We start from the raw sequence: 24149 nt of genomic DNA on the forward strand, positions 1-24149 counted from the left end.
AAACTAAAAGCTGAATAAAGAAATAAAATATTTAGACCAAAACTTTGTTAAAGGCAAAATTCAAAAGACACGTTTTCCAAACTTTGAGTCATCCTCAGGTTTCCAGGTTGGTAAAGGCGGTGCTTGTAATGACAGATCCAGGTATTCCAGTATGGTTTAAACACGTGTCTGACGAAGGCAACAGATGTCTCTATATTTTATTTATGGGTGAAAGAGTAAAAAGGTCTTAAAACACACCACACATTTTATATTTGTGTTTATTAACAATTTCCTCAACATAATTATGCTCCTTGTGTTTGTCTGTCTCATAAAATCCCAGTAAAATACTATGAAGTTATTGTGACAAAATGTGAAAAGTTTAAAGCGTATTAATACTTTTTTAAGGCACTGCCACTAACAAGTACAAATGAATTAAAGAAAGATTTACAGATAAATTTGTAAATGCCCAATAGGGCCATGCAATGGCTCCTTCTGCGATAACATTAAAGTTAGACTACAGTCACCTTTTTGTGCAGAAAGAAAGCAAAAAATATATATAGAATTTAAGAAATGCAGGACTCGTGTGACTTGGGAGAGCAATTTCCATGCATTTCTATTGAGTTATTAAGGGCAGATCAGTCCATGACATTTTCAGTCTGCTTCTTGAATCCGTCTGCCTGAACGTCTTCAGACACATAAACATTTGATAGATGAAAGTCTGATTTTATGTATCAGCAGAGACCAATTTTCAAAGGATTTTGACTGAATGATTCAACCATTACCTTAGATTTTGCCTTTCAGCCTTCCTTATCGTTTATCATCAGTGAGTTTTCTGAAGAATGAATCAAGATTTGCGATATATTTTTGCTTCTTTCATTTCAGCTGCAGAAAACTACATACACAAACCAAAGTAGCAAAACTGGAACAAATGTTTCCTGCATAGTCAAACCTAATTTTTCAATCCAACTGAGGGACATAAAAGGTCTTCCCCGAAAATAATAGAAAAGATAAAAGAAAACAGGAGCAATCTGAGGCTGAATATCTCAGCCAAGGCTGAATAACCAGAAGAAAATCCCTACTGACACCATAACTTAAGGTATTCAAGGTATGACTCTGGGTTGCAAAACATAAACAGAAAAAATAGATTAAACATTAGTATTCAACAAAAGCTTTTTGACAGAAAATAACTGAATGCAGTCATGATAAAAAGAAAACCTCAATCAAAAATCTGTGTTGAAACACTGCTTCTATAGGATATAAGAAGGCAGCCGCTGCTCCCAATTAAAAGATTTAATTAACTAACATTATCAGTGTGAGCACCTCTATAAAAGCTGAAGTTTTGTCAGTTTGCTCCTTTTAAGCTGAAAGGTGTTAACATTATGCCAGAGTGGAAAGACTTCAGCAATGACCTTAGAGAAGCAACAGTTCCTGCCCAATCTGGCAAGGGTTATAAGGCCGTTTCCAGATGTAGCCCACCGTTGTGCAGAGGGAAAGATTACTTAGAAGTGGAAAACATTTGAGACAGCTGTCAGTCTTCCCTGGATTGGATGCCCTGCAGATCTGCCTTAACGTCAGAGCGTGCAATACTCAGAGAAATTACTCTTTCAAGGTTTAGACTTTTTGTTGTTCAATTTGTTAATGGCTTTAAGGCTTTACTTTCTGCTGAAATTTTGAAATGATTTACGTATCGATTTTAATTTGACATTTGAACAGCGATCCTTATACTGTAAATGCCCTCCCTCTTCTCTGTGTTTTGCACGTTGCAGTGCCGATATATTGAATAAGATGTGGCCAACATATCATTGTGAGGCTAAGAATAGACTGGTATCTCCAAATAAAACTTTTGAACAACTTTCTGTTGTTGCTATGGTGATGGCAAGCATCTAACTTGGCTCAAGCAAGGTAGTTATTCCACAAGTCCAGTCGAGTTATTTAGACTTTAAATTTAAAAAACAAATAGTAACTCTGGATACTGAATGAAAACTGTAAACATGGTAGGGCTACATGGTGGTGCAGTGGTTAGCACTGTTGCCTTGCAGCAGAAAAGCCCTTTGGGTTAAATCGCAGCCTGGGCCCTTCCTGCATGGAGTTACATGATCTCCCTGTGCATGTCTGGATTCTCTCCAGGTACTCTGGCTTCCTAGTCATAAAATATGATATTTACTCTAAATTAGCCTCTTAGCCTTTTAATGGAACAAAAACCAAAATATGTATTTTTGTTAAAGTATTTCCCAGAAATGGGCACAGAAACAGTCATAATTAAAGGAAAATCCAGCTGGTTATTCTTGATGTCATGACAGGTCTTGGTTTGGTCTGAGTCGCATGGTGAGTAGAAAAGTTATTTGTTTAATTGTAAATATAAGTAGTGAACATACATGGAAGACAAACATGGAGCCAGCAAACAAGAACTGGTTACAACCAGGGTAGCTGGCAGAGGAATTCAGGAGGAACCAGTTGGTAAAAATGAAAACCAGAAAGCTTAAGTACTGAGGGAAGAGGAGTATGAACCAAAGAGCAGGGAGACAGGTAATCAGGTGAAACATGGCACAGGTGTGGAAACAGGCTGCAGGGAGACTGAGGGAAATGTATCTCAATAAACTAATGAGGAGGAATATGAGGAACTGAGCAGAAAAACAAAGAAGCTAAACTGAATAACAAAACCCAGGGAAAAACAGATCTATAGGAGAATATATACGAACAGATGAAACAAAACAAATCCAGGGACTGAAAACTAAACAGAAGGAATCCAATAGCCTGGATAAGCAGAAAAACACCTGACAGAGAAAAGGAAACAAAAACACAAAGATAATTGATTGCATTTTTTCCTTACAACATAAAAATCAATGCTTTGAAATTTTAACAGGGAATTTAAACATTGTAATCCTTTAATGGATGTTGCAACATTTCGTTTAGCCTATAATGGTGTCATATAATACAAGCACTGGCAAGAAATTTCCAAGATGTTCTGCATTTTCTCTGACTGGCCCTGTACACTTCCCCCTGCTGGACACCTGGTAGTAACAAACTACGGCTTCAGATGGTCGTGTCCAGGTTCAGCAGGATTGTATGAACAAAACTCTCTACCTGAGTGCTTGTGTAACAAAATATGTTAATTTGATCTGTGTAAGCACTGCTGCCTGGCCTTGGAATCGCCTGTAAGAGGAGAGCGAAGCACACATGTTACAATATGCTGCAGAGGCAGTGAAATAAAATGGATACATTTCAAAAAGCGAGCATGAATGAGATTTTCATTATTTGTAGACTTCTTCAATCATGAATCTCTCATTTACATCAGATCTATAGTGTCATGAAAACGTTTTGCCCTATACCAGATTTCTGCTGTTTTTGTCTCACTTAAATGTTTCCGATAAACAAAGATAACCTGAGTAAATACAAAATGCAGTTTTTAAATTATGATTTTATTTATTTAGTGCATAAAAATCAATCAAAACCAACCTGGTTCTATAGGGAAAAGTAAGTGCCTCCTAAACCTAATAACTAGGTGTTTCACCTTGGCAGTAATGAGTCTTTTCCATTATGGTGGAGGAATTTTTTTCTTCTTTGTGGAGTTCTTTTAATTCAGTTACATCTGATGGTTTTCACGCACGAACAGCCTGTTTAAGGTCAGGCCACAGCATCTCAGTTGGATCAAAAGTTAAAACTTTGACTTTTTGTTGTCGAAAACCATTCAAAAGAGTATTGCTTGTGTACTTTAGATTATTGCTCTGCTGCATAACCCATTTATTCCTGAGCTTATGGTCACAAACTGATGGTCAGAGGATCTCCTTCAGGAATTTCCGATGATCTTTCCCTGAAACTGTTAATTTTATGCCAGATTTAGCAGGACACAAACTTCCACTACTTTTAGTCCACAGAATACATTCCTTACAGTCTTTGGGTTCATCAAAATGTTTTTTCTGGTGTGTGTAGATGATCCTTTGTGTTCTGCTTAGGTCAGCAGTGGTTCTGGTTTTGAAGCTCTCCCATGGAGTCCATTTTTGTCCAGTTTCTTTCTTTTTGTTGAATCATGAACTTTGACCTTAACAGTGGCAGTGAGGTCTGCAGACCTTTGGAAGTTGTTTTAGGTTCTTCTGGGACCTCCTGGACGAGTCGCCGATGAGTTCTTGGAATATGTTTGGTAAGCCAGCCACTCCTGAGAAGGTTCTCCACTGTTCCATGTTCTCTCCAGGTAACAGTTCTCTATGTAATTCTCTGAAGTCTCAAAGCCTTAGAAAGTGGTTTGTAAACTTCCCAGACTGATAGATGACAGTGACTTTGTTTTTTTATCTGTTCTTGAATTTCCTTACATCGAGGCATGTTGTGTTTTTTGAGATAATTTGGCCTTCTTCATGTTGTCAGACAGGTTCTGTTCAAGTAATTTCTTGATTCTACATGCCTGGCAGTAATCAGGCCTCGGTGAAATTGAACTCAGCTTTCCTAAAATGAAGGTAAATCACAGTTAATTCATGGCCTAACAGTGGAAGGCCAGTTGCTACCCTTGGATAGTTTAAAAACTGCTTTCAGTTACTCAGGCTTGTATTTGTCTGACATTAAAATTTGTTTGATCATCTGAAACATGTAAGTGGGACAAAAAAAGCAAACTGAAGAAATCGTATTGGGGATAAATACTTTTTCACAGCTCTGTATTTATAACACTAGACTTTCAAAAGAAGCTAAGCTTAGCTTTCTTTCTTTAGCAAATATAAAATAATAATAAGATTTTATCTATAAATTTGAGTCAAAGTACAAACATCTGTAGAAGATCCCGCTAGTAATGAACACATGGTGTTGAAGAGAGGATTAAAATAAGTAAATCTGGTTATCATTCAAATCAACAGTCATGTTATGCGTCAGAGTTCATAGTGCAGAGTGTTCAAATAGGATGACAGTGGACTGGCTGGAGAGGCTGGAGAGTCTGGAGGGCCTGAAAGCTCCAATCCGAGAATAAACATCTGCATCCGAACAGGCTCCCCATGACAAGTGAGGGCTGGGTGGAGTGGTGTGGATTAGAGGCAGTGACAGAACTCGTGGAGTCAGAGGGAGAGAAGGTGGGCGATGCACAGGTGGAGTTGGTTGAACAGGAGCTGGTGGGAGTGGAAGTATAGGTGGAGAGGGTAAGAGTGGGCTGATGACACTGGAAGTCACTGCAGTTATGGTTTGGATTGGAGTTGTGTCTTCAGGGATCATCCCATTTTTGGTCGGTATTTTCCGACAAGCGGTGGGTTGTTTCAGTCTGTAGGTGGCGCTGTGGTAGAAGCTGTTGTACTCCAAAGCATGTCTTGCCCTCGCTAGTCTGAGCCTGGAAAACAGCACCATATGAATGGGTTAGCTTTCCTTGATTAAACAGATAAAATATGGTGCGATTTCTGAGCAACTAGGGTTAGGACGTACAGTGGAAAAGTTGTCAGAAAATCAAAATTGAAGGCAAAACCTATGATTAGCAGAGACTAAGGCCCTGTTTACATAACAATGATCCATTGAAAATGGGATTTTTTTCAAGTTTCTTTTAAAATGTCAACACAAAAACGTTTTAATTACTCCGTTCACATGGCAACAGTAGACATGAAAATGGTGTAATTCTTCCACCACACCACTAGCAGGCAGTATGCTGTCTAAAACTCAACAACATGCGCAAACCAAAATGTTGCTTACAAAATGTTGGAGAAAATAAGCACTTTGTTGGAGAACTGTCTTTAGCTTCAAAAGAGTCAGCAGCAAAAGTAAGTACTCTGCATTCTGCCATTGTTATTGTTAATATCTTCTTCTTCTGTGGTTTTAAAACTGGTCAACAGCCGTTATGTTGTAATTTTTACTGATTTCAGCCATACTGCGCATGAGCCAGGGCTTCCCCATACAGCAAGATTAAATTTTTCCCGTCTACACAACAACGGAAAACGGGATGTTTTCAAACCATTAAACCCTGGAACACAATTTCAAATTGTGCCATTTTAAAAGAAAACATGCCCAACATGCCGTGTAAACAAACATTAGAAACGCAATGAAAACATTTCTGATTTCAACAGAAAATGTTGTCTTGTAAACAGTGCCTAAGATAGTTGTTGCATCATTAGGCTAATAACACACATTCATAGCAAAACAGTTCAGCATAGCATTGCTAACAACCCAGTAACTATGCTGTCTTCCATTATAAGTCGGAGTTTACATCTTGGAAGGACATTAGGTTAGGTTTTTTATTTGTGCTCAGTGACCAGACTAGCTACAGTTAGCAGTATAAGAAAATGTAGGCAGGAGAACAGGAGCCGCATGGTGAGTAGACAAGATTTAATAATAACAGAAAAACACACTGGGGGACGCAGGCAGGGTAACAGGCAAGAACACAGACATGTGGAACTAGGGATGTGAGCAGTAGCAAATGGAGATAATCCTGTAAGTGAACACTGAAAAACAGGGAACTTAAATATTGCTGAGCTAGGAGAGGAACTAAACAGGAAGGATAAGAAACATCTGGGAGCGCAGGGGAACTGAACTGAAGGAAAGTGACTAATTAACACAAATGAGCATGGAGATAACCAGAACACAAGTAAACAAACACAACCCTAACAGACAGATCCTGACATTACATAGTAATTAAATCTCATACTTACCTGGATTTCCTGAAATCCTTCCTTGCACTTTAGTCCTACCTTTTTAAATCTGGAAAATGTGACAGGTTGGGAGAGGGCAGCTTTACCAGTTCTTCTAACCATAGGAACCGTATGATAAAAGATTTCAGTCCGTTTTGAAACTGTAACTTTTTAAAACCTCGGTACACATTTGCACCTGTAACTGGCCCACGCCTAGACACAGCAAACATGTAGGAGAATGTGCTGTGGTTTGAAAGGATTAAAACATTTAGGACAGCATGGAAGATTTAACGTGAGTTGGAAAACTGACCATTCAGCCCATCAGATATGGTGGTGTCAGCATCATGCCGTGGGAATGCTTTTCTTCAGAAGGGACAGGTAAGCTGATGAAAGTTGATGTAAAGATGGACAGAGCTAACTCCAGGAGAATCCTGTTCGAGGCTACGAAAGATTTGAGACTGGGAGGAGGGTCACCTTCCAGCAGGAAAATGATGTGTTACAATGGCCTAGTTAAAGTCCAGACCTAAATCCAGTTGAGAATCAGTGGCAAGAGTCCATGATCTCCATCCAATCTGACTGAGCTTGAAGGACTGAGCAGAGAACAATTGACCAAAATGTCATTCTCTTGATGTGAGAAGTTGCTAGAGACGTACCTTAAAAGGCGGTTCCACAAAGTATTGACTCAGAGGGGCTGAATACAAATGCACCCCACACTTTTTAGATTTTTATCTTTGAGCTAAATTGAAAACCATGTATATATTTTCTTCCACTTCACAGTCAGCATCTTCTTTGTAAGGGCCTATTGCACAAAATCCCAATAAAATGCCCTGACTTTGGTGGTTGTAATATGAAAAAATGTGAAAATGTGCAAGGGGAGTGAATACTTTTGCACAGTACTAGAGTTGTTGACATGTTGAAGCAACTCCCAGCATCACTGTCAGGACTTCAGCCTGTTCTCTCAAGCATCAGAGCTTTCATATCTTAAGATAATGAGATACAGAAACATGTAAGATATTAACTCAGTAAAATGGCTTAATAAAAGTATCTGAATATTTAGCTTCCTCGATATTCGAACAATGTCTTCAACCAAGCTTAAGATAATTTCAACCTGGATTAATGACACATAGAAATTGCTACTATGACAAAATGGGGTCGGGAGCCTATCTCAAGATTATGAATTATTATTTCTACAGCCAAGACAAAATAAGCCGGTGGGTCTTGTTATTTTAAGATAAGAAAAAGAAACAATCATAAATATACAACCTAGAGATCTCCTTACTGAACATAACATCATAAACTACGCTGCCTGGCCAAAAATAAAGTCACCACCAAAAAAAAAAGGTCAGGCACTCTAATGTTTTGTTGGACCGCCTTTACCTTAGGTTGCAGCAAACATTCGCTGTGGCATTGTTTCAATAAGCTTCTGAAATGTTTTATTCCATCCAGTGTTGCATTCATTTTACACCAAGATCTTGTACTGATGATGGGAGAGTCTGACCGCTATCCAAAGCCTTCTCCAGCACATCCCAAAGATGGCGTTAAGGTCTGGACTCTGTGGCGGCCAATCCATGTGTGAAAATGATGTCTCATGCTCCCTGAACCACTCTTTCACAATTTGAGCCTGATGAATCCTGGCGATATGCCCGTGCCATCAGGGAAGAAAATATCCGTTGATGGAATAACCTGGTCATTCAATATATTCAGGTAGTCAGCTGACCTCATTCTTTGAACACATACAGTTGCTGAACCCAGACCTGACCACCTGCAGCAACCCCAGATCATAGCACTGCCCCCACAGGCTGGTACACTAGGCACTAGACATGATGGGTGCATCACTTCACCTGCCTCTCTTCTTACCCTGATGCGCCCATCACTCTGGAAAAGGGTAAATCTGGACTCATCAGACCACATAACCTTCTTCCAGTCCTCTAGAGTCCAATCTTTGTGCTCCCTAGCAAACTGTAGCATTTTTTTTTAGGTTAGCCTTACAGATCAGTGGTTTTCTCACAGCTACACAGCTGTTCAGTCCCAATCCCTTGAGTTCCCTTCGTATCGTGCATGTGGAAATGCTCTTAATTTCACAGTGAAACATAGCCGAGTTCTACTCTTGTTTTTCTTTAATTTAATTTGGCCAAATGTTGAAGAGATCGCTGTTCAGGACTGTTTTCCGACCACATCTCTTCCTTGAAGACACTATCCTTACAGTTTTAATAATTTGTTGGACAGTTCTCAACCCAATTCCAGTATTTTCTGCAATCTCCTCAGGTGTTTTCACAGGATGTGAAAACACCTCATTGCATCAGCTTTGGTTAAATAACTTGTTGCCAGCTGAAAGATAATCGCCCATGCAGTAATTATCCAATAGGAGCCTCGTACCTATTTGCTTCGTTAAATCCAGGTGGTGACTTTTTTTTGGTATTAAATCTAAGGTATCAGCATTGCAATGAGAAAAGCAATTCATCTAGAGGTAATACGTAAAAACAAGTGTTTCATAATTGTTTTTTTTTGGTAACTAAATGGAAGGTTTTAGGGCTGCCACGGATAATTATCAAAAATCGTCTGATAATTGGTGGAGATATTTGTAAAAATGAGCCTGAAACTCAAGCCAAGATGTGTTTTAACCCTGGGTTTAGTACAGAGCATGTAGTCACCTGTGCCTCAGCTGTAAGAGTTTGTAGAGCAGCAGCAGGACGACAGCTCCAGCCAGAGTCACCAGCAGCACAGCCACCCTCAGATCCAAGCTCCAGCAGGACTTCTCAGCAGCTCCAGGTGAGCTGCAGCTTCTTGAAGGCTGTGGTGTCTGCAGTTCTGGAGTCTTCTCCATGTCCCTGTTAGGACCTATGATGGCTCTGACCTGGCCGGGCTGAACTGTCTCCAGAAGAACTTGGTGTATGCTAGTGAGACCAGCGACGTCAGCTTGAGGTGAAATCTGGAGAGTGGAGCTGCTGGTGACCAGGTGGCCAAGATGCATCACTGCCAAGTTTGATCACAGAGAGAAAGCGATGTTGTTTGACTTGAACTCCATCAGTTCTCAGAGATCTGAGCAACAATGTGCACAAGGATGTCTTCAGGGGTCCTGTAAAACAAAACAAAAAGTTCAGTGGCCAAGAGTTTAGTCCTGCTGGTCTCAGGTTACCAGCTCAGAAGATGAATCTGAGAAGATGGTAAATGGTAACGCTCTGAGTTCAAACCCGGTTTCTGCTGCTGAATGTTCCAGCAGATAAAAAACAAACATTTATCCAGACTTTTATGTCACTATGGAGTTTTTCCTCTAAATTTAACATCGTCTCTCGTGTGGCCTCATAATTTAATAGCTTCAAACAAAAGTTTTGTTTATGCAAATGCTTCAGATACTTTGAATACAGTTGTTCACAGCTAATTTCTGTGGGGAAAAAAACCCCACATAAATGTGTGACAAAAAGTGCAATTACATTTCCCTGAAAGTATATTTAACTTTATTTGAAAAACTGTTATTTTTGTTTGATTTCTCAGAATAAACCTTTTAGATCCTTGTAGAGATTCGGTTGCCTTCTTTAAACCATTTAAAGACAAACACTGGCTGCAGAGAGGATCATTTACTGGTGAAACTGTAACAGTCCCAGTTGATCAATAACAGGGGGAAGATAAAATATACAGGAAAAAGTAGTTCCACTGCTTCATAAACTCAGGACTTTGCTTTAAGCATCTTAAAATGTAATAACGTGTTTCAGCTGCTCTCTGTGCAGCTCTCCCTCTCAGGAAAACTGTCCAAGATCGGGTCACCAAACAGACATGGAGGAAGCTGCAGCAGCCAGTACAGTCTCTGTTTTACCTCAAACATTATTGTAAAGGGTGAAGAGTTTATGTTGGCTCATTTTGGCCTCAAGAACAGCGTCACACTACATTAGCAATAGCACGGTCCTCATTGGGCAGGGTTCTGTGGTTTCACCCTGTCGTGTATGTGACACCAAAAGGTAACAGCTGTATGGTGGAGCATTAACGCATGGTTTAATGCTTTAACACATCAGCATAAAAGGTAACTTGTTTCATGCTTACACCAGAACTTAATTGTGAAAGTACCTGGACTCAAGCATAATAATGCATTAGATTGATGCGGAAAGCCCAGGTCCGTTAGATGGTCAACTGAATGTGGTCTGATTAAAAAACAAAAACAGCTGTGCAATAAAACGTTTGCATGGTTCGCTGAGGGGCCTCTGACCTAAAATCACAAAGGTTAGACCAAAGAAATGTGTTGGGAGTTCTGTTTAGTTACTCTAACACTGGTCTTCTATATTTATGCCCAAAATAAATTAAAATTAGATTAGATTAAAATGTAAACAAAAGTTTTTTAAATATACACTCCTTTTATATTGTTTTAAGTTAAACAGATGCCTGTTGCATTTTCTATAAGAAACAAACTTGTTGGCTGAATGAATATAATTTTAAATCTAAATCTGGCAGGGGTATGAATAATTGTGGCCTCGCTGTTTAAACCTGTGACCCTGTGTAAATTAGAAAAAATCCACAATAAACTCAAGCTTGTTCGCCTAATTCTTATGTTTTTTAGAAAAATCTGTGCAGATATACGTTAATCATGTCACCCTGAAAAGGAACAGCATAAACAATAATTTAAGGCATAAAATCATCAAATCAGTCAAGGTTTAATTAAGAGCTGACAGCTTGTTTTATCTGATTTAAGTGTGTTCAGGTAAACCCATCGGGCCTCAAAGAAATATCAGCATTTTAACAAATATGAAACAAGATCACATAAAAGCTGCAGGAGGTAAGAAAATAATTGCCTTCTTGTAGCTTAAAGTGCCACTCCCTGATGTGTGTCTTAAATCTTACAAGAAACTTCAAACTTACGTAAATCATATGCGGCAGCAGTGTTGGGTGAATTCATAAGAAAACCAAGTCAGTACAGTAAAAGCCTGTGGTAAAAATGTCTGTGCAGCTTTCCAGGACCCGAAGCCGAGTCCCGAGTACACGCCAACGGAGAGGAAGCTGTGAGAACAGCAGGAAAAGGGGCACTTCCCTAACGCACAATACCAAAACGTGATTGGAGAGCACTTCCTATTGCCATGGTTACAGGAAACTGGTCAAGGATATCTTTTTTATGGAGTCAGTTGGTGTCTGAACAAAACACTCACACATTTGTCAGAACAGGCAAACTCAGACCAAGCAGCACGACGAGGCAGGAAGCCTTAGAGGAAAGTAAATCTGCTTTTTCTTCTAGTATTTTGGTCAAGCTGGAATCCATTCTACATATATTGAGTCAGGAAGAAGCCAATTGAATTGCTGATCACATGCAGTGTCATGGAAATGTAATCACACCATTTTTCACATTTTCCATCAATCTTATTTGACAGACCAACACATAGCAGTGCATAGTTATGAAGTGGAATTAAAGCGATAAAAGGTTCTTGATGTTACAATTTTACAAATCAAAATCCAAAAGTGTGGCTTACATTTGTATGCAGCCCTCCTGAACCCATATTTTATAGAACCTCCTTTCTGCTGTCACAGCTGCTAGGTCTTCATGCATTTTTCATCTAGAGGCTGAGAATTTTGCCCATTATTCTTTAGAAAATAGCCCAAACTCAGGCACTTCACAACAGTAAGGTACATACATTCCAATTAACCCTAACCATTGAACAGTGCAGTCCGAGTTAGTTTTTTATTCAAATTGGATAAAAAGTTTAGATCTAAGGAAACCCAGCAGATTGCATCCAGTCAGTGACTTGCAGCATTCACTCCTCCTGGATGAGCATGTAGAGACAGTGGACAGTCACTGGCATTGACTTTGCAGCAATCCCTCAAACTGAGCATGCATGTAGCGACAGTGGAGAGGAAAAACTCCCTTTTAACAGGAAGAAACCTCCACAGGAGAGGAGCCTGATAACTAAAGGATCTGCCTCCCATTCTACTTCTAGAGACTCTAGGAACCACCAGTAAACCTGCAGTCTGAGAACAAAGTGCTCTGTTAGGAACATATGGACCAATCAGATCTCTGATGTATGATGGAGCTAGATCATTAAGGGCTTTGTATGTGAGGAGGAGAATTTTAAATTATATTCTGGATTTAACGGAGCCAATGAAGGTAAGCTAAAATAGGAGAAATATGATCTCTCTTTTTAATTTTCATCAGAACTCTTCCTGCAGCATTTTGAATCAACTGAAGGCTTTTAACTGCATTTTGTGGACATCCTGATAGTAATGAATTACAATAGTCCAGCCTTGAAGTAACAAATGCATGGACTAGTTTTTCAGCGTCACTCCTGGACAGGATATTTCTAATTTTGGCAATGTTCCGGAGGTGAAAGAAGGAAATCCTAGAAACCTGTTTAATATGGGATTTAAATGACAGGTCCTGGTCAAAAATAACACCAAGGTTTTTTACTTTATTATCAGAGGTCAATTTAATGCCATCCAGGTTAAGTGATTGACTAAGCAGTATCTTTTTTAAAGACTTCGGTCCAAAGACGACAACTTCTGTCTTGTCTGAATTTAGAAGCAAAAAATTTAAAGTCATCCAAGTTTTTATATCTTCAAGACATGCTTGTAGTCTATCTAACTGGTTGGGCTCATCAGGATTTATGGATAAGTAAAGCTGAGTATCATCAGCGTAACCGTGAAAATTTATCCTATGCTGCCTGATAATTTGACCTATTGGAAGCATATATATAGTGAAGAGAATTGGCCCAAGTACTGAACCCTGTGGTACTCCACAATTAACCCTGGAGTTTAAAGATGATTTATCATTTACATGAACAAACTGGAATCTGTCAGACAAATAAGATTTAAACCAGCCTAGCGCTGTTCCCCTGATCCCTACAGCATATTCCAGCCTTTTTAAGAGAATATTATGGTCGACTGGATCAAATGTAGCACTGAGATCTAACAGAACCAGTACAGACACAAGTCCATTATCTGAGGCCATAAGAATATCATTAGTGACTTTCAGCAGAGCTGTTTCAGTGCTATGATGAGCTCTGAAACCTGACTGAAACTCTTCAAACAGGTCATTGCTGTATAAATGTTCACACATTTGATTAGCAACTATTTTCTCAAGAATTTTAGATAAGAACGGAAGATTGGATATAGGTCTGTAATTTTTCAAGTCATCTCGATCAAGTGAAGGTTTCTTAAGTAAAGGTTTAATTACAGCTACCTTAAAAGCCTGTGGTTCTGATCCATTTACTAAAGATAGATTAATCATATCTAAAATGGGGCTGGTAATTAGAGGCAACACTTCCTTAAATAATTTGGTTGGGATTGGGTCTAACATACAAGTTGAAGGTTTAGATGAAGCTAATATTTCTGATAACTCAGGAAGCTCCACAGGATCAAAACAGTCCAAACACACATCAGGTTCTGCAGTTACTTCCAATGTTGTCTCACTTGCTGAGGATGAAGTAAGCATCTTTGGGAGTATGTCTAAGATTTTATTTTTAATAGAATCAATTTTATTTTGGAAGAATCCCATAAAGTCATGACTGCTAAGAGCTAAGGGAATGGATGGCTCAGCAGAGCTATGACTCTGTGTAAGTTTAACAACTGTACTAAAGAGAAACCTAGGATTATTCTTGTTCTCTTCTATTAATGATGAGAAATAAGCTGTTCTAGCTTGTCAAAGTGTCTTTTTATACAACAATAGGCTATTTTTCTATATTAAGTAGGAGTCCTCTAGGTGTGTAGAGCGCCATTTTCTCTCCAATTTTCTAATATTGCGCTTTAAAGTATGCAGCTCTGAATTAAACCAGGGAGCCAGCCTCCTATGAATAATTACCTTATTTTTCAAGGGGGCTGCATTGTCTAATGCATCACGCAATGATGACGTAACACTATGAACAAGAGAATCAGTTTGTGAAGGGGCAGAAACACAATTATTTCCCTCCACTGTTTTTCTGTGATAATGAGGAAATTAAAAGTGGAACAAATTCTTTAAAGGTTGTAACAGCATTGTCTGATAATAATTTACTGCAATGAAATTTTCTTTCAGGTGTGGAGTACTCGGTTAAATTAAACTCAAAAGTTATTCAAAAATGGTCAGACAGGACAGGGTTATGAGAAAATATTGTTATGTCTTTACACTCAATGCCATATGTCAGCACAAGATCCAGAGAATGAAGACAACGGTGGGTAGGTTTGTTAATGTTTTGATCAAAGCCAATTGAGTCTAAGATAGCATTAAACGCTATATTTAGGCTATTACTTTCAGCGTCTACATGAATGTTAAAATCCCCCACTATAATAACTTTATCTGTATTTAACACTAAATCACATAACAGGTCTGAAAACTGATCTAAAAATTGAGAGTAAGGGCCTGGTGGACGGTACAAAACAACAAACAGAAGTGGTTTTAGTGCTTTGCAATTTGGATGAGGAAAACTAAGGATTAAATATTCAAAAGAGTTGTAGCTATTGATTGGTGTGGGACTAATCAATAAATCGGACTGAAAGATGGTTGCTACTCCTCCTCCTCGCCCATTATTTCGAGGAATGTGAAAATTTAAATAATTAGTAGGAGTTGACTGATTTATAGTAACATAATCCTCTTGCTGCAGCCACGTTTCTTTGAGGCAAAATAAATCAATGTGATTGTCACAAATCAGGTCACTAACTAGCAAAGTCTTTTAAGAGAGAGATCTTATGTTCAGTAAGCCACATTTAATTGTTTTATTTTTCTTTTCGGTCTGAGTTGTGTTTATTTTTATGAGATTTTCCTGATTTCCTCCTTTTAGATTATTTTTTAATCTATTACATTTCGGCCGTGGGCGAGACACTGTCTTAATAGGGTAATGGGTGGGTAGCAGTACAGAAGCTGCAGAGAGGAGTATTAAACTATGACCCTGCTTCCTGGTCTGAACCCTGGGTTGTCAGAGTTTTGGAGAACTAATAAATTCAGCCAGATTCCTAGAAAGAAGAGCAGTTCCATCCGAAGTGGGATGGATGCCGTCTCTCCGGATCAGACCAGGTTTTCCCCAAAATGTTCTCCAGTTATCAATGTAACCCACATTATTTTCTGGACACCACCTAGACAGCCAGCGGTTGAATGACAGCCTGCGGCTAAACATGTCGTCACTGGTCAGATCGGGGAGGGGACCAGAGAAAATTACAGAGTTCGACATTGTTTTGGCAAACTTACACACCGAAGCAACACTAACTTTGGTGACCTCCGATTGATGTAACCAGGTGTCATTACCTCCAGCGGGAATAACAATCTTATTGTATTTACGCTTATCCTTAGCCAGCAGCTTCAGGTATGATTTGATGTCGCCCGTTCTGGCCCCTGGCAGACATTTGACTATGGTCGCTGGTGTCTCTAGTGCCACGTTTCTGACTATGGAGCTGCCAATTACCAGAGTTGGCTTCTCAGCGGGTGTGTCGCTGAGCGGGGAAAACTCTGTTGGAAACGCAGACGGGTTGGTGGTGACCTGTGGGCTGGGATCTAGGACTGTGCTTTCTACGTATCGTCACCCAGCCGGCCTGAGGCCCCGGCTGCACGGGCTCTGCTGAAGGACTGCTACGGTGAGCTACCCTTGGTGGCTTTCTGACACCCCCGCCTCCAAAGCTACAAAAATGCTTCATTTATTACACGTACCATTATCACTAAAGGAAGCAGAGGAGTACCTGAACATCTGACATAGAGACCAGGAGAGAGGAGGAGACTCAGAGAGAGAAACAGCAGAACGGGTAGCCGTGGTGGAGCTAAAGCTAACGCTAAGCTAGCGACCCCTTACCACTACTTGAAAAACCATGTAAGACACGGAGAGTCCCCAAACGTTAAATGCAGCAACAGAAAGTATGTGTTTTAATGTGCTTATGTATTAGAACAAGTAAGAGGTATCACAGTAGAGAGAAATCAGATCAACGAGAGAGCCTTCAGACACCAAACAATCCACCGAGTGCAGCAGTGAAAACAGGAAGTGATGAATACGCCTTACCACACGATTTAGCTCTTGCTGCACATTTGCCATTTGATTTAGGCCTGAGCTTTGACTAGGCCACTTTGATAATTCCACTGTAGCTCTGGTTGTATGTTCAGGGTGGTTGTCCTGCTGGAAGGTGAACCTCTACCCCAGTCCCAGGTCTTCTGCAGCCTTTAACAGGTTTTCTTTCAGATTTGTCCTGTATTTAGCTCCATCCATCTTCACTTCAGCTCTGACCAGCTTCCCTGTTCCTGTTAAAAAATTTTTTCCCAAGGCATGATGCTGCCACCACTATGTTTCACTGTGTAGATGGTTTGTTCAAGTCAATGTGCAGTATTAGTTTTCCTGCACATGTTTTTTGTTGTGGACCAAGAAGTTAATTTTTAATATCTGACGTTCAACCACATGTGTGCTTTTCCCCTTCATGGTCTATTAGAAACTGCAGAAGGAATGTCTTATAGCTTTCATGGTTAGATTTAGTTAGGGGTATCTGTGGGGGCAGAGTAAAGGACTGAATACAAATGTTCACCAAACCGTTTAGAGTTTTGCATAAAAATGAAGTGATCTCTACAAGGCCTATAAATAAAATGTTTCTCTGGGTAAGGAAGCGTGTATGAGGTGAAATAGAAGCAGCTGTTTATCACAGCTCAAGGCCCTGGCTCTGCGGCACGAGTTAACAGATGCAGAAAGATGGTGGACAGAGTGAAAGGCTGGCCGCTATCTGATTGAGCCGGCATTCAGAGGACGAAATGACACACACGAGGGAACCGTAAGAGGCTGAGTCCAACGCAAGTCCAGCTCTCATTTATCTGTCTAATAAGCTTTGATGCCAGGCCAAGCCGGAAAAAAAGGAGAAACTTAACTCTCACTCAATATCCCTGCCTGGCACCTCCACAGTCCCTGTGATATTGCAGAGAGGAGAAATATTAAAAGATCTGTTATCAGCAGCCAAATTGTAGTTGAGGAGCGAGGTGATGTGCCCAGACAATCGGACTGGTAAAGGATTCAGGCTGCCGCACGTCTTTAAAACACAAGGACAATAACAAGATCCTGTGTTCTCATTTGAATATCTTTAATTGTGTAATTAATCCAATGTTAATAAGATAATCAGAAAGAATTGAGCTGAACCCTGTTTGGATGACGGTGTTAAGTATTAAAACAACAGGCAGCTGGAGCCTTTCCTGCACCTTGATGAAGCAGACTCTTTTGTGGAATCACCAGCACCAATCCCCCCTAATGGAGGAAACCTTGTTCACACAATGTTCTTTCATATCCAGCTGCTGTTTGGAAAATAATACAACACAATGAGCTGGTAAAACAAAAACAATAAAAGATTAACACTTTTTTTTAACTCACCTCATCTATTCACATACAATCAAATGTAACACTGAACAGTCTCAGTGTTATGATCCTTGGGTGTTAGGATTTGGTTTTTATTTTTATTTCTTAGTTTCTTCTTGTGTTTTGTACCTTGTACATTTGGATTTATTTCTCTCAGTTCAGTGTTCATCTTTTCCCCTGGGTGCCTTAGTTTAGCGCCATCTGTGGTAATTAGTCTCCCTGCTGTCCCTCTGCCTCAGCTGTTCTCCATTATCCCTTGATCAATGTCCTTCTCCACTCTTCCCTTAGTATGTAAGCTCACTGGTTCTCATTGTTCATCACTAGAGCCTCCTGATATACTGCCTTTTTCTCTGTTCATGATCCATGTCCTGTTCTCCTTGTGCCGTGCTGTACATTTTGTTTTTTATATATAATTAAATCCTTCATCTTACCGTGTTGCTTCCATGTTACTGTCTGCGCCTTGGTCTGGCTCCTAACTCACAATACATGACACTCAGACGCACCGTTTTGTCTGGCTTGAATTGAAGCTGGTGTAAACTGAACTGATATTACTGGTATGATTTGTATTAAACTAAATCATGTTGAATTTGAATGAAGTTTGATTAAACTGTACTTATTTAAATTGGACCTCACGTTTCTGGATTGAATTTGATAACATTTAGATCACACTCAACTGTTTAATTAGATGCAAACTGAACTTGCTTTCTCTATAAAGTGCCTTAAATTGGCTTTAGTTGTCCACTGGCACTGTGCAAAGAGATCCTAATTGGCCTGATTATTGGAAACACTTATAGCTTAAAGCCATGCTGATGTAGATTGCCATGTTTGAACGATAATAATGCACTACAGATGATGAGAGTTGGGTGGTTGATGGTGGCGGTGACGATAATGAATAGTGAGGTTGTCTGCTGAAGACAATCTTTAAAATAATGACAAGGATGTGAAAGTGTGATTATTATGTCGAAATATTTAGATAAAAATTCTGATGACATGATGTTAATGAATGAAGACAGTGATACTGTGGTTGAACTACAGTGTAAAGATTTCTCCAGTTAATTAAAATCTAGAGTTTTAAACCTATCGACGGGTTCTTACTGCGACGGGTTCATGTAGCAGTTCCTGATCAAAGTGAGAGAAATGTTGATGGAGCTAAAGTAGGACTTAGTGATTGGACCTTTTTTCCACTCTCATTTTGTGTGTGACTAAGAACTACTAAAAAGCTGCTAAGTGCTCTTTAGCTGGCCACTATTAACCCACACTGTTAAGTCTAAGAATGCCAATCAAATGGAGCCCACAGTGCCGTCGTAAAGTCTTTATATGATGGAGCGAGTGGGAGTTTGTCTTTTCACAGAACCACAGAATGAAAGGTTTCCATTAAAATTTATCCATCCATCCAAAGTCTATGTCCACTTTCCATCCAAAGTCGCGGGGAAGCTGGAGCCTACACAGAGAATACAGCTATACACAGAGAGAACCCACGCATGCACAGGGAGAACTTGCAAACTCCATGCAGAATGTCCCAGGCCCGGAATTGAACCCAAGACCTTCTTGCTGCAGGACAACACTGCTAATCATTGTTCCACCGTACAGCCACCAATTAAACATAAGTTAAATCTAACTTGAATTCAGGACTGCAGATAATAAAGATTGTAAAACTTCTTCTAACACCCCAGGTTATTTCTAACTACTGATACCTACACACACACCTGAGATGTGGGTCATAAAGCAACTGGTTTATACTGATCTACTTTTTCTCTGTAGGAACACCCTGCAAGGAAAAGGGGAGCACCGCTACACACAGACACAGACAATCTGCACAGAGCCCTGTGGATATGACTGCAGATTATTAACACACATACAGTTCTGGCAGCGACAAAGACTTCAAACTAGTCAGTCAGTCAGTCATTTTCTACCGCTTATTCCATAGTGGGTCGCAGGGGAGCTGGTGCCTATCTCCAGCAGTCTATGGGCGAGAGGCAGGGTACACCCTGGACAGGTTGCCAGTCCATCGCAGGGCAACACACAAACAACCACGCACACACTCATTCATACACCTAAGGGCAATTTAGAGTTACCAATTAACCTAACAGTCATGTCTTTGGACTGTGGGAGGAAGCCAGAGTACCCAGTGAGAACCCACGCATGCATGGGGAGAACATGCAAACTCCATGCAGAAAGACCCCCGGCCAGGAATCGAACCCAGGACCTTCTTGCTGCAAGGCAACAGTGCTACCAACTGCACCACCGTGCAGCCTAATTCAAACTAATTCAGCCATAAATATTTGTTTACATTTAGGGAGGGGTTCAAATAAAACTCAGAAATCCAGTGTTCATTTTGCAGCAAGTGTGCATAGTTTAATTAGGTGTAGAAAAATAATGGACTGCAACCTTGAATAATCAGGCAATGCTCCACCTTATTAATAATAACCTCTTAGCAGCTGGGTTTTAACAAAAAGTGCTGAGTAAGCGAGGAAGTGCAGAGCATCATCTTCATTATTTGTTCTCTATTTTCAACTCTATTATAAAAATTACTTCTAAACTTTTTGACATTTTGCAGAGTGACGCTTCCACACATGGTTTAACAGGGCAACGTTTCAGTGAATAGACCTCCATTAGCTGAACAATTTCCAATTTAAAATCCATCTAGATTATGGAAACAATGTCTAACAAATGCCTGCAAACGTCAGAGAGATGTAAAATTTTGTATTTGTAGTATCCAAATATGATTTGGTAAAAAAAGAATTATTAAAACTTACAGTTTCTCTTGTTAAGATGTATTATTATTATTCTTTTAAAAAGGCTACTCCACAAACATTTGATTTAATGTCAGTCATCAGTCAGTCATTTTCTGTACCGCTTCTTCCATAGTGGGTCACAGGGTCTATGGGCAGGAGGCAGGGTACACCCTGGACAGGTCGCCAGTCCATCGCAGGGCAACACACAAACAACCACGCACACATTCATTCATACACCTAAGGGCAATTTAGAGTGACCAATTAACCTAACAGGCATGTCTTTGGACTGTGGGAGGAAGCCGGAGTACCCGGTGAGAACCCACGCATGCACGGGGAGAACATGCAAACTCCATGCAGAATGACCCCTGGCCGGTAGTCGAACCCATGACCTTCTTGCTGTACAGTAACACAACAGTGCTACCAGTTTTGCAGCCATGCATCCTATGATTTAATGTAATTTAATATTTTGTTACCACTGTAACTTAGTGTCTTTAGTTGAGAGCTACTTTCTCCAACATTAGCTTCTCTCTAAAAATGTTCACTTCTTGAACAAAATTAAAACAAGCTCCTGATTCTGGTTCAGAGACCCCTTCTCCCATTAAAGTTAAGCATATTTTCGGTTATTTGTGAATATCCTAGTTAACTTTCCCCAAACCCTTGACTAGTGTTACTTTAACTAGTCTAGCCCAACATGAACTATTCCAACATTGCAGGGTTTACCAATATTACATGGCTTCAGACAGTCATCATCACTCTATGGCCCCACACTCTGAAACCCATTCCAGTTCATGCGTTCATTCTGTGTCTTGTCCACCAATTGATGGCGACAGCATAAACTCAGGTTGGAGAATGAGTTCTACCTGGGGGAAATAGCATTAATAATTTGAGCACCATTCATACAAAGTAAGGCAGATCAAAGTTTTCTATTCAGAAAATGCTGTCGGGGCTGGAGTTTCTGTTGTATGTTTTTGTCTGTGTTTTTTGACTCCTAGTAGGCGCTAGTGCTCAGCAGTGGTGGAGACAGGTGTTTTCCATCTCGGTGATTGAGTCCTGGAGTATTTAAGCAGGAAGCAGCCAGCATCTCGTCGCTCGAGTATTTGCCTCTGTGGTAGCTACTAAGCCAGCCTCGTATTAATTAAGTTTATGTGTACTTTGCCTTTGACAACGTTTAACTTGTTCTTTGTTCTTCTTAGTGAACTGAAGCAGCGACTACCTGGAGGTTACCCAGGCTGGCCTCGTTTCGCTCTAGCCTCGCTCCTAGGATCTCCCCAGGAAGGATCTTCCACACACACCTACCCGACGCCGAACTCTGGAACTTCCCCGGCTGGCTGCTTCTGGACCCGGATTCTCCAGAGACCATTCAACCTAACCTGTCCACCCTCCACCTCTTTGCTGACGCTTTGCCTGCACTCCAAGCTCTAACCCAAGTAACTAAGAAATCATCGGACTTACTATTGACTCCATATTCACTTCTTCTCCAGTCCGAATCCCTCTCCTCCTGGCGGATTGCCTACTCCCTCCTAGTAAGAGACATTTCACATTTAAGTTCTGGTTTCGTTTCCTGTGCCACTTACCTGTCGTTTTTCCTTACAGTTGTTCCTGCACACCATACCGATCCATTCTCCTTAAATAAACCTTTTTCAAACTTGTACCCGTTTCCCTTGAGCGTGATTCTGCATGTGGGTCAGAGCCATATGTAACACTATGACAAATGCAAACTTTCAATTTTTATTGATAAAAACAATTTGAATTGTAAGTTGCTGATACAGGGTGTAATTAAATAAAAAATTAAAGTCACTTGGATCATAATCAAGCAACAGCTGATTGGAGCAGCCAATTAAAGAGCAAATTCTGACCATTTCAAACAAGCAGTTTTAGTGAACGCTGAATTATAAGGTACATTTTTTTTTAGCTTTAAGCCCCTTTTCTTTATCACTTTAATTTGATCTTTTTGTGTCCATGGAAACGTGAACGTGGTCAAATCTAATCCAATCTGTTTTGTACGTTGCGCTCTAGCAGTATACAGACTACCTGCTTGTGCCAATTTAAAAGCACAAAAAAGATCTAATTGGTTAATTGCATGCAAAGTGTTGATGTTAATGCTTCAACACCTCCTGGTCCTCAGTCTGCCCCTGACTCCTAGTTGGTCGGTGGGAGTCCTGGTGGTTATCTGTGCTCAGACGTGTGTGTCCATGGCCCCGGGCCTCACCCTGTCAGATCAGCTTTCCGCGTGAGACAGCACAAGGTCATCAGATAATGACCCTCAGCCAGGGCTGCCCCGCGGTCGTTCAGCTGTCCACATTCATTTCCAGTCAGCCGCTGTCCTGCGCTCGTCAGCCGTCAGGGAGGCACCACCCCGCAGCCGAGCAGGGCTCTGCACTCAGAAACATACAGATGAACTCTCAGGTCGATATCTCTGTTCTTAAAGCATGGTCCTGTGACTTTCTGGGGAAATTTGACATCTGGCTGTCTCACTGATTTTAAGATATTGACATCTTTATGTTGATGCTTCAGTGTCGAGGCAGTGCAGTGTTTCAGGAGCAGAGTAAGGAATTGTCTTTGGACTTTAGAACTATGATGAATTTTTGTAAAAATATATTTTTATGTTCAAGCACTGATTGCTTTTTTTCTGTTTGGTCTGTATTTTTGTTCTTTTTGTCTGCTCCTTTCTCTTACTCCAGGTAAGAGAGATTTTAAATGGAGCTGGAATTACAATAAAGTGAAATTTTGAGGTAACAATGTAGGACAATCAGACATTCTGAGTTGAATAAAAACAAACTATAAAAAGTGGTATTAAGATGGTAGAAATTCTGTGCTGCTATCACAGCTTTATGTGATTGGCCCAGCTAACATTGGGCCCTAAATGTTACATAAAGGTGATGTTACTGCTTATGCTGGTTATGATTCAGGTCCAGTCTGGGTCAAAGACCTCTCAGACCCATGAGGATTATCTTAATAGACCCTTGTAAACCCTATAATAGGGGCCCAACTGGTTTGCTAACAAAGATTGCATTTAGTAATACCGAATGGGTCCAATGCAGGAAGGTAATTGTGAGCCCAGGTCCACTTAGTACCCTTTCTTTCTATATTTATCTTGTTCAATGGATAGACATAGATATGCTCTGTATAAAAAGAGACCACTATTTTTACACCATCTGATATAAAATCATTTTGGACCAAAATTATTTATTTCTGCTAAATGTCCAAATATTGGGAGAAGGGTGAGAATTTATCACTTTTTTTGCAGCATTTTGCATCCATAAAATCTAGATATTTAACAAATTATTCATATTTGTGGTCTATTTGAAAGACAGTAAATTAGTTTTGCTCAAGCATATGTTTCTTTTTTGGATTTTAGCCTTTTTAGATTCTTTTTAAACAAAAAACAACAAATCCCATCAATAAACTTTATTTAATTTGACCTGATATTAAATAATTAAACAGACTGCTGAACAAATGCACAGAATAATAGTTTAGTTTCTTAAATAAAAACCTAAAATATGCCTTAATAAAATATAACTGTGTGAGCTTTGCAGCAGTTGCTCACTCTGCTGTGTTTGTGAGCTGAACATTTCATGGGGATGCATTTGTTCCTGGTG

The 24149-nt window shown here is 40.0% G+C and overlaps 1 protein-coding gene and 1 long non-coding RNA gene across 5 annotated transcripts; one reads left to right on the forward strand and one right to left on the reverse strand.

Moving 5' to 3' along the window:
* Positions 1 to 179: 179 nt before the first annotated feature.
* Positions 180 to 11552, reverse strand: LOC124872207. Of its 4 annotated transcripts, XR_007039218.1 has the most exons (4): positions 11409 to 11552; positions 9215 to 9639; positions 4731 to 5278; positions 180 to 3132 (listed from the first exon to the last, which is right to left on the reverse strand). XR_007039218.1 is itself a non-coding variant. In XM_047371968.1 (3 exons), the coding sequence occupies exons 2-3, from the start codon at positions 9532 to 9534 to the stop codon at positions 4837 to 4839; spliced, it is 762 nt and encodes a 253-aa protein (XP_047227924.1). In that variant the 5' UTR covers positions 9535 to 9639; positions 11409 to 11552; the 3' UTR covers positions 180 to 4836. The 4 variants fall into 4 exon arrangements, 1 of the variants encoding a protein (XP_047227924.1); XR_007039220.1 differs by lacking the exons at positions 9215 to 9639; positions 11409 to 11552 and adding an exon at positions 5632 to 5830 and having other exon boundaries at positions 3436 to 5278; XM_047371968.1 differs by having other exon boundaries at positions 180 to 5278.
* Positions 11553 to 21669: 10117 nt separating this feature from the next.
* Positions 21670 to 22201, forward strand: LOC124873107. Its single transcript, XR_007039442.1, has 2 exons — positions 21670 to 22073; positions 22144 to 22201. It is a non-coding gene; the product is annotated as an uncharacterized LOC124873107 (long non-coding RNA).
* Positions 22202 to 24149: the final 1948 nt, after the last annotated feature.

This window comes from Girardinichthys multiradiatus, chromosome 8, assembly GCF_021462225.1.
Source record: "Girardinichthys multiradiatus isolate DD_20200921_A chromosome 8, DD_fGirMul_XY1, whole genome shotgun sequence".
Classification (NCBI taxonomy): Eukaryota; Metazoa; Chordata; class Actinopteri; order Cyprinodontiformes; family Goodeidae; genus Girardinichthys; species Girardinichthys multiradiatus.

Bases quoted from the DNA above. Each gene is read 5' to 3' on its own strand.
- LOC124872207 (XM_047371968.1), bottom strand. From the start codon at position 9,534: ATGCATCTTGGCCACCTGGTCACCAGCAGCTCCACTCTCCAGATTTCA. The intron at 5,279-9,214 runs GTGACTACATGC...GCTGTTTTCCAG, and splicing joins CTCTTACAGCTGAGGCACAG to GCTCAGACTAGCGAGGGCAA.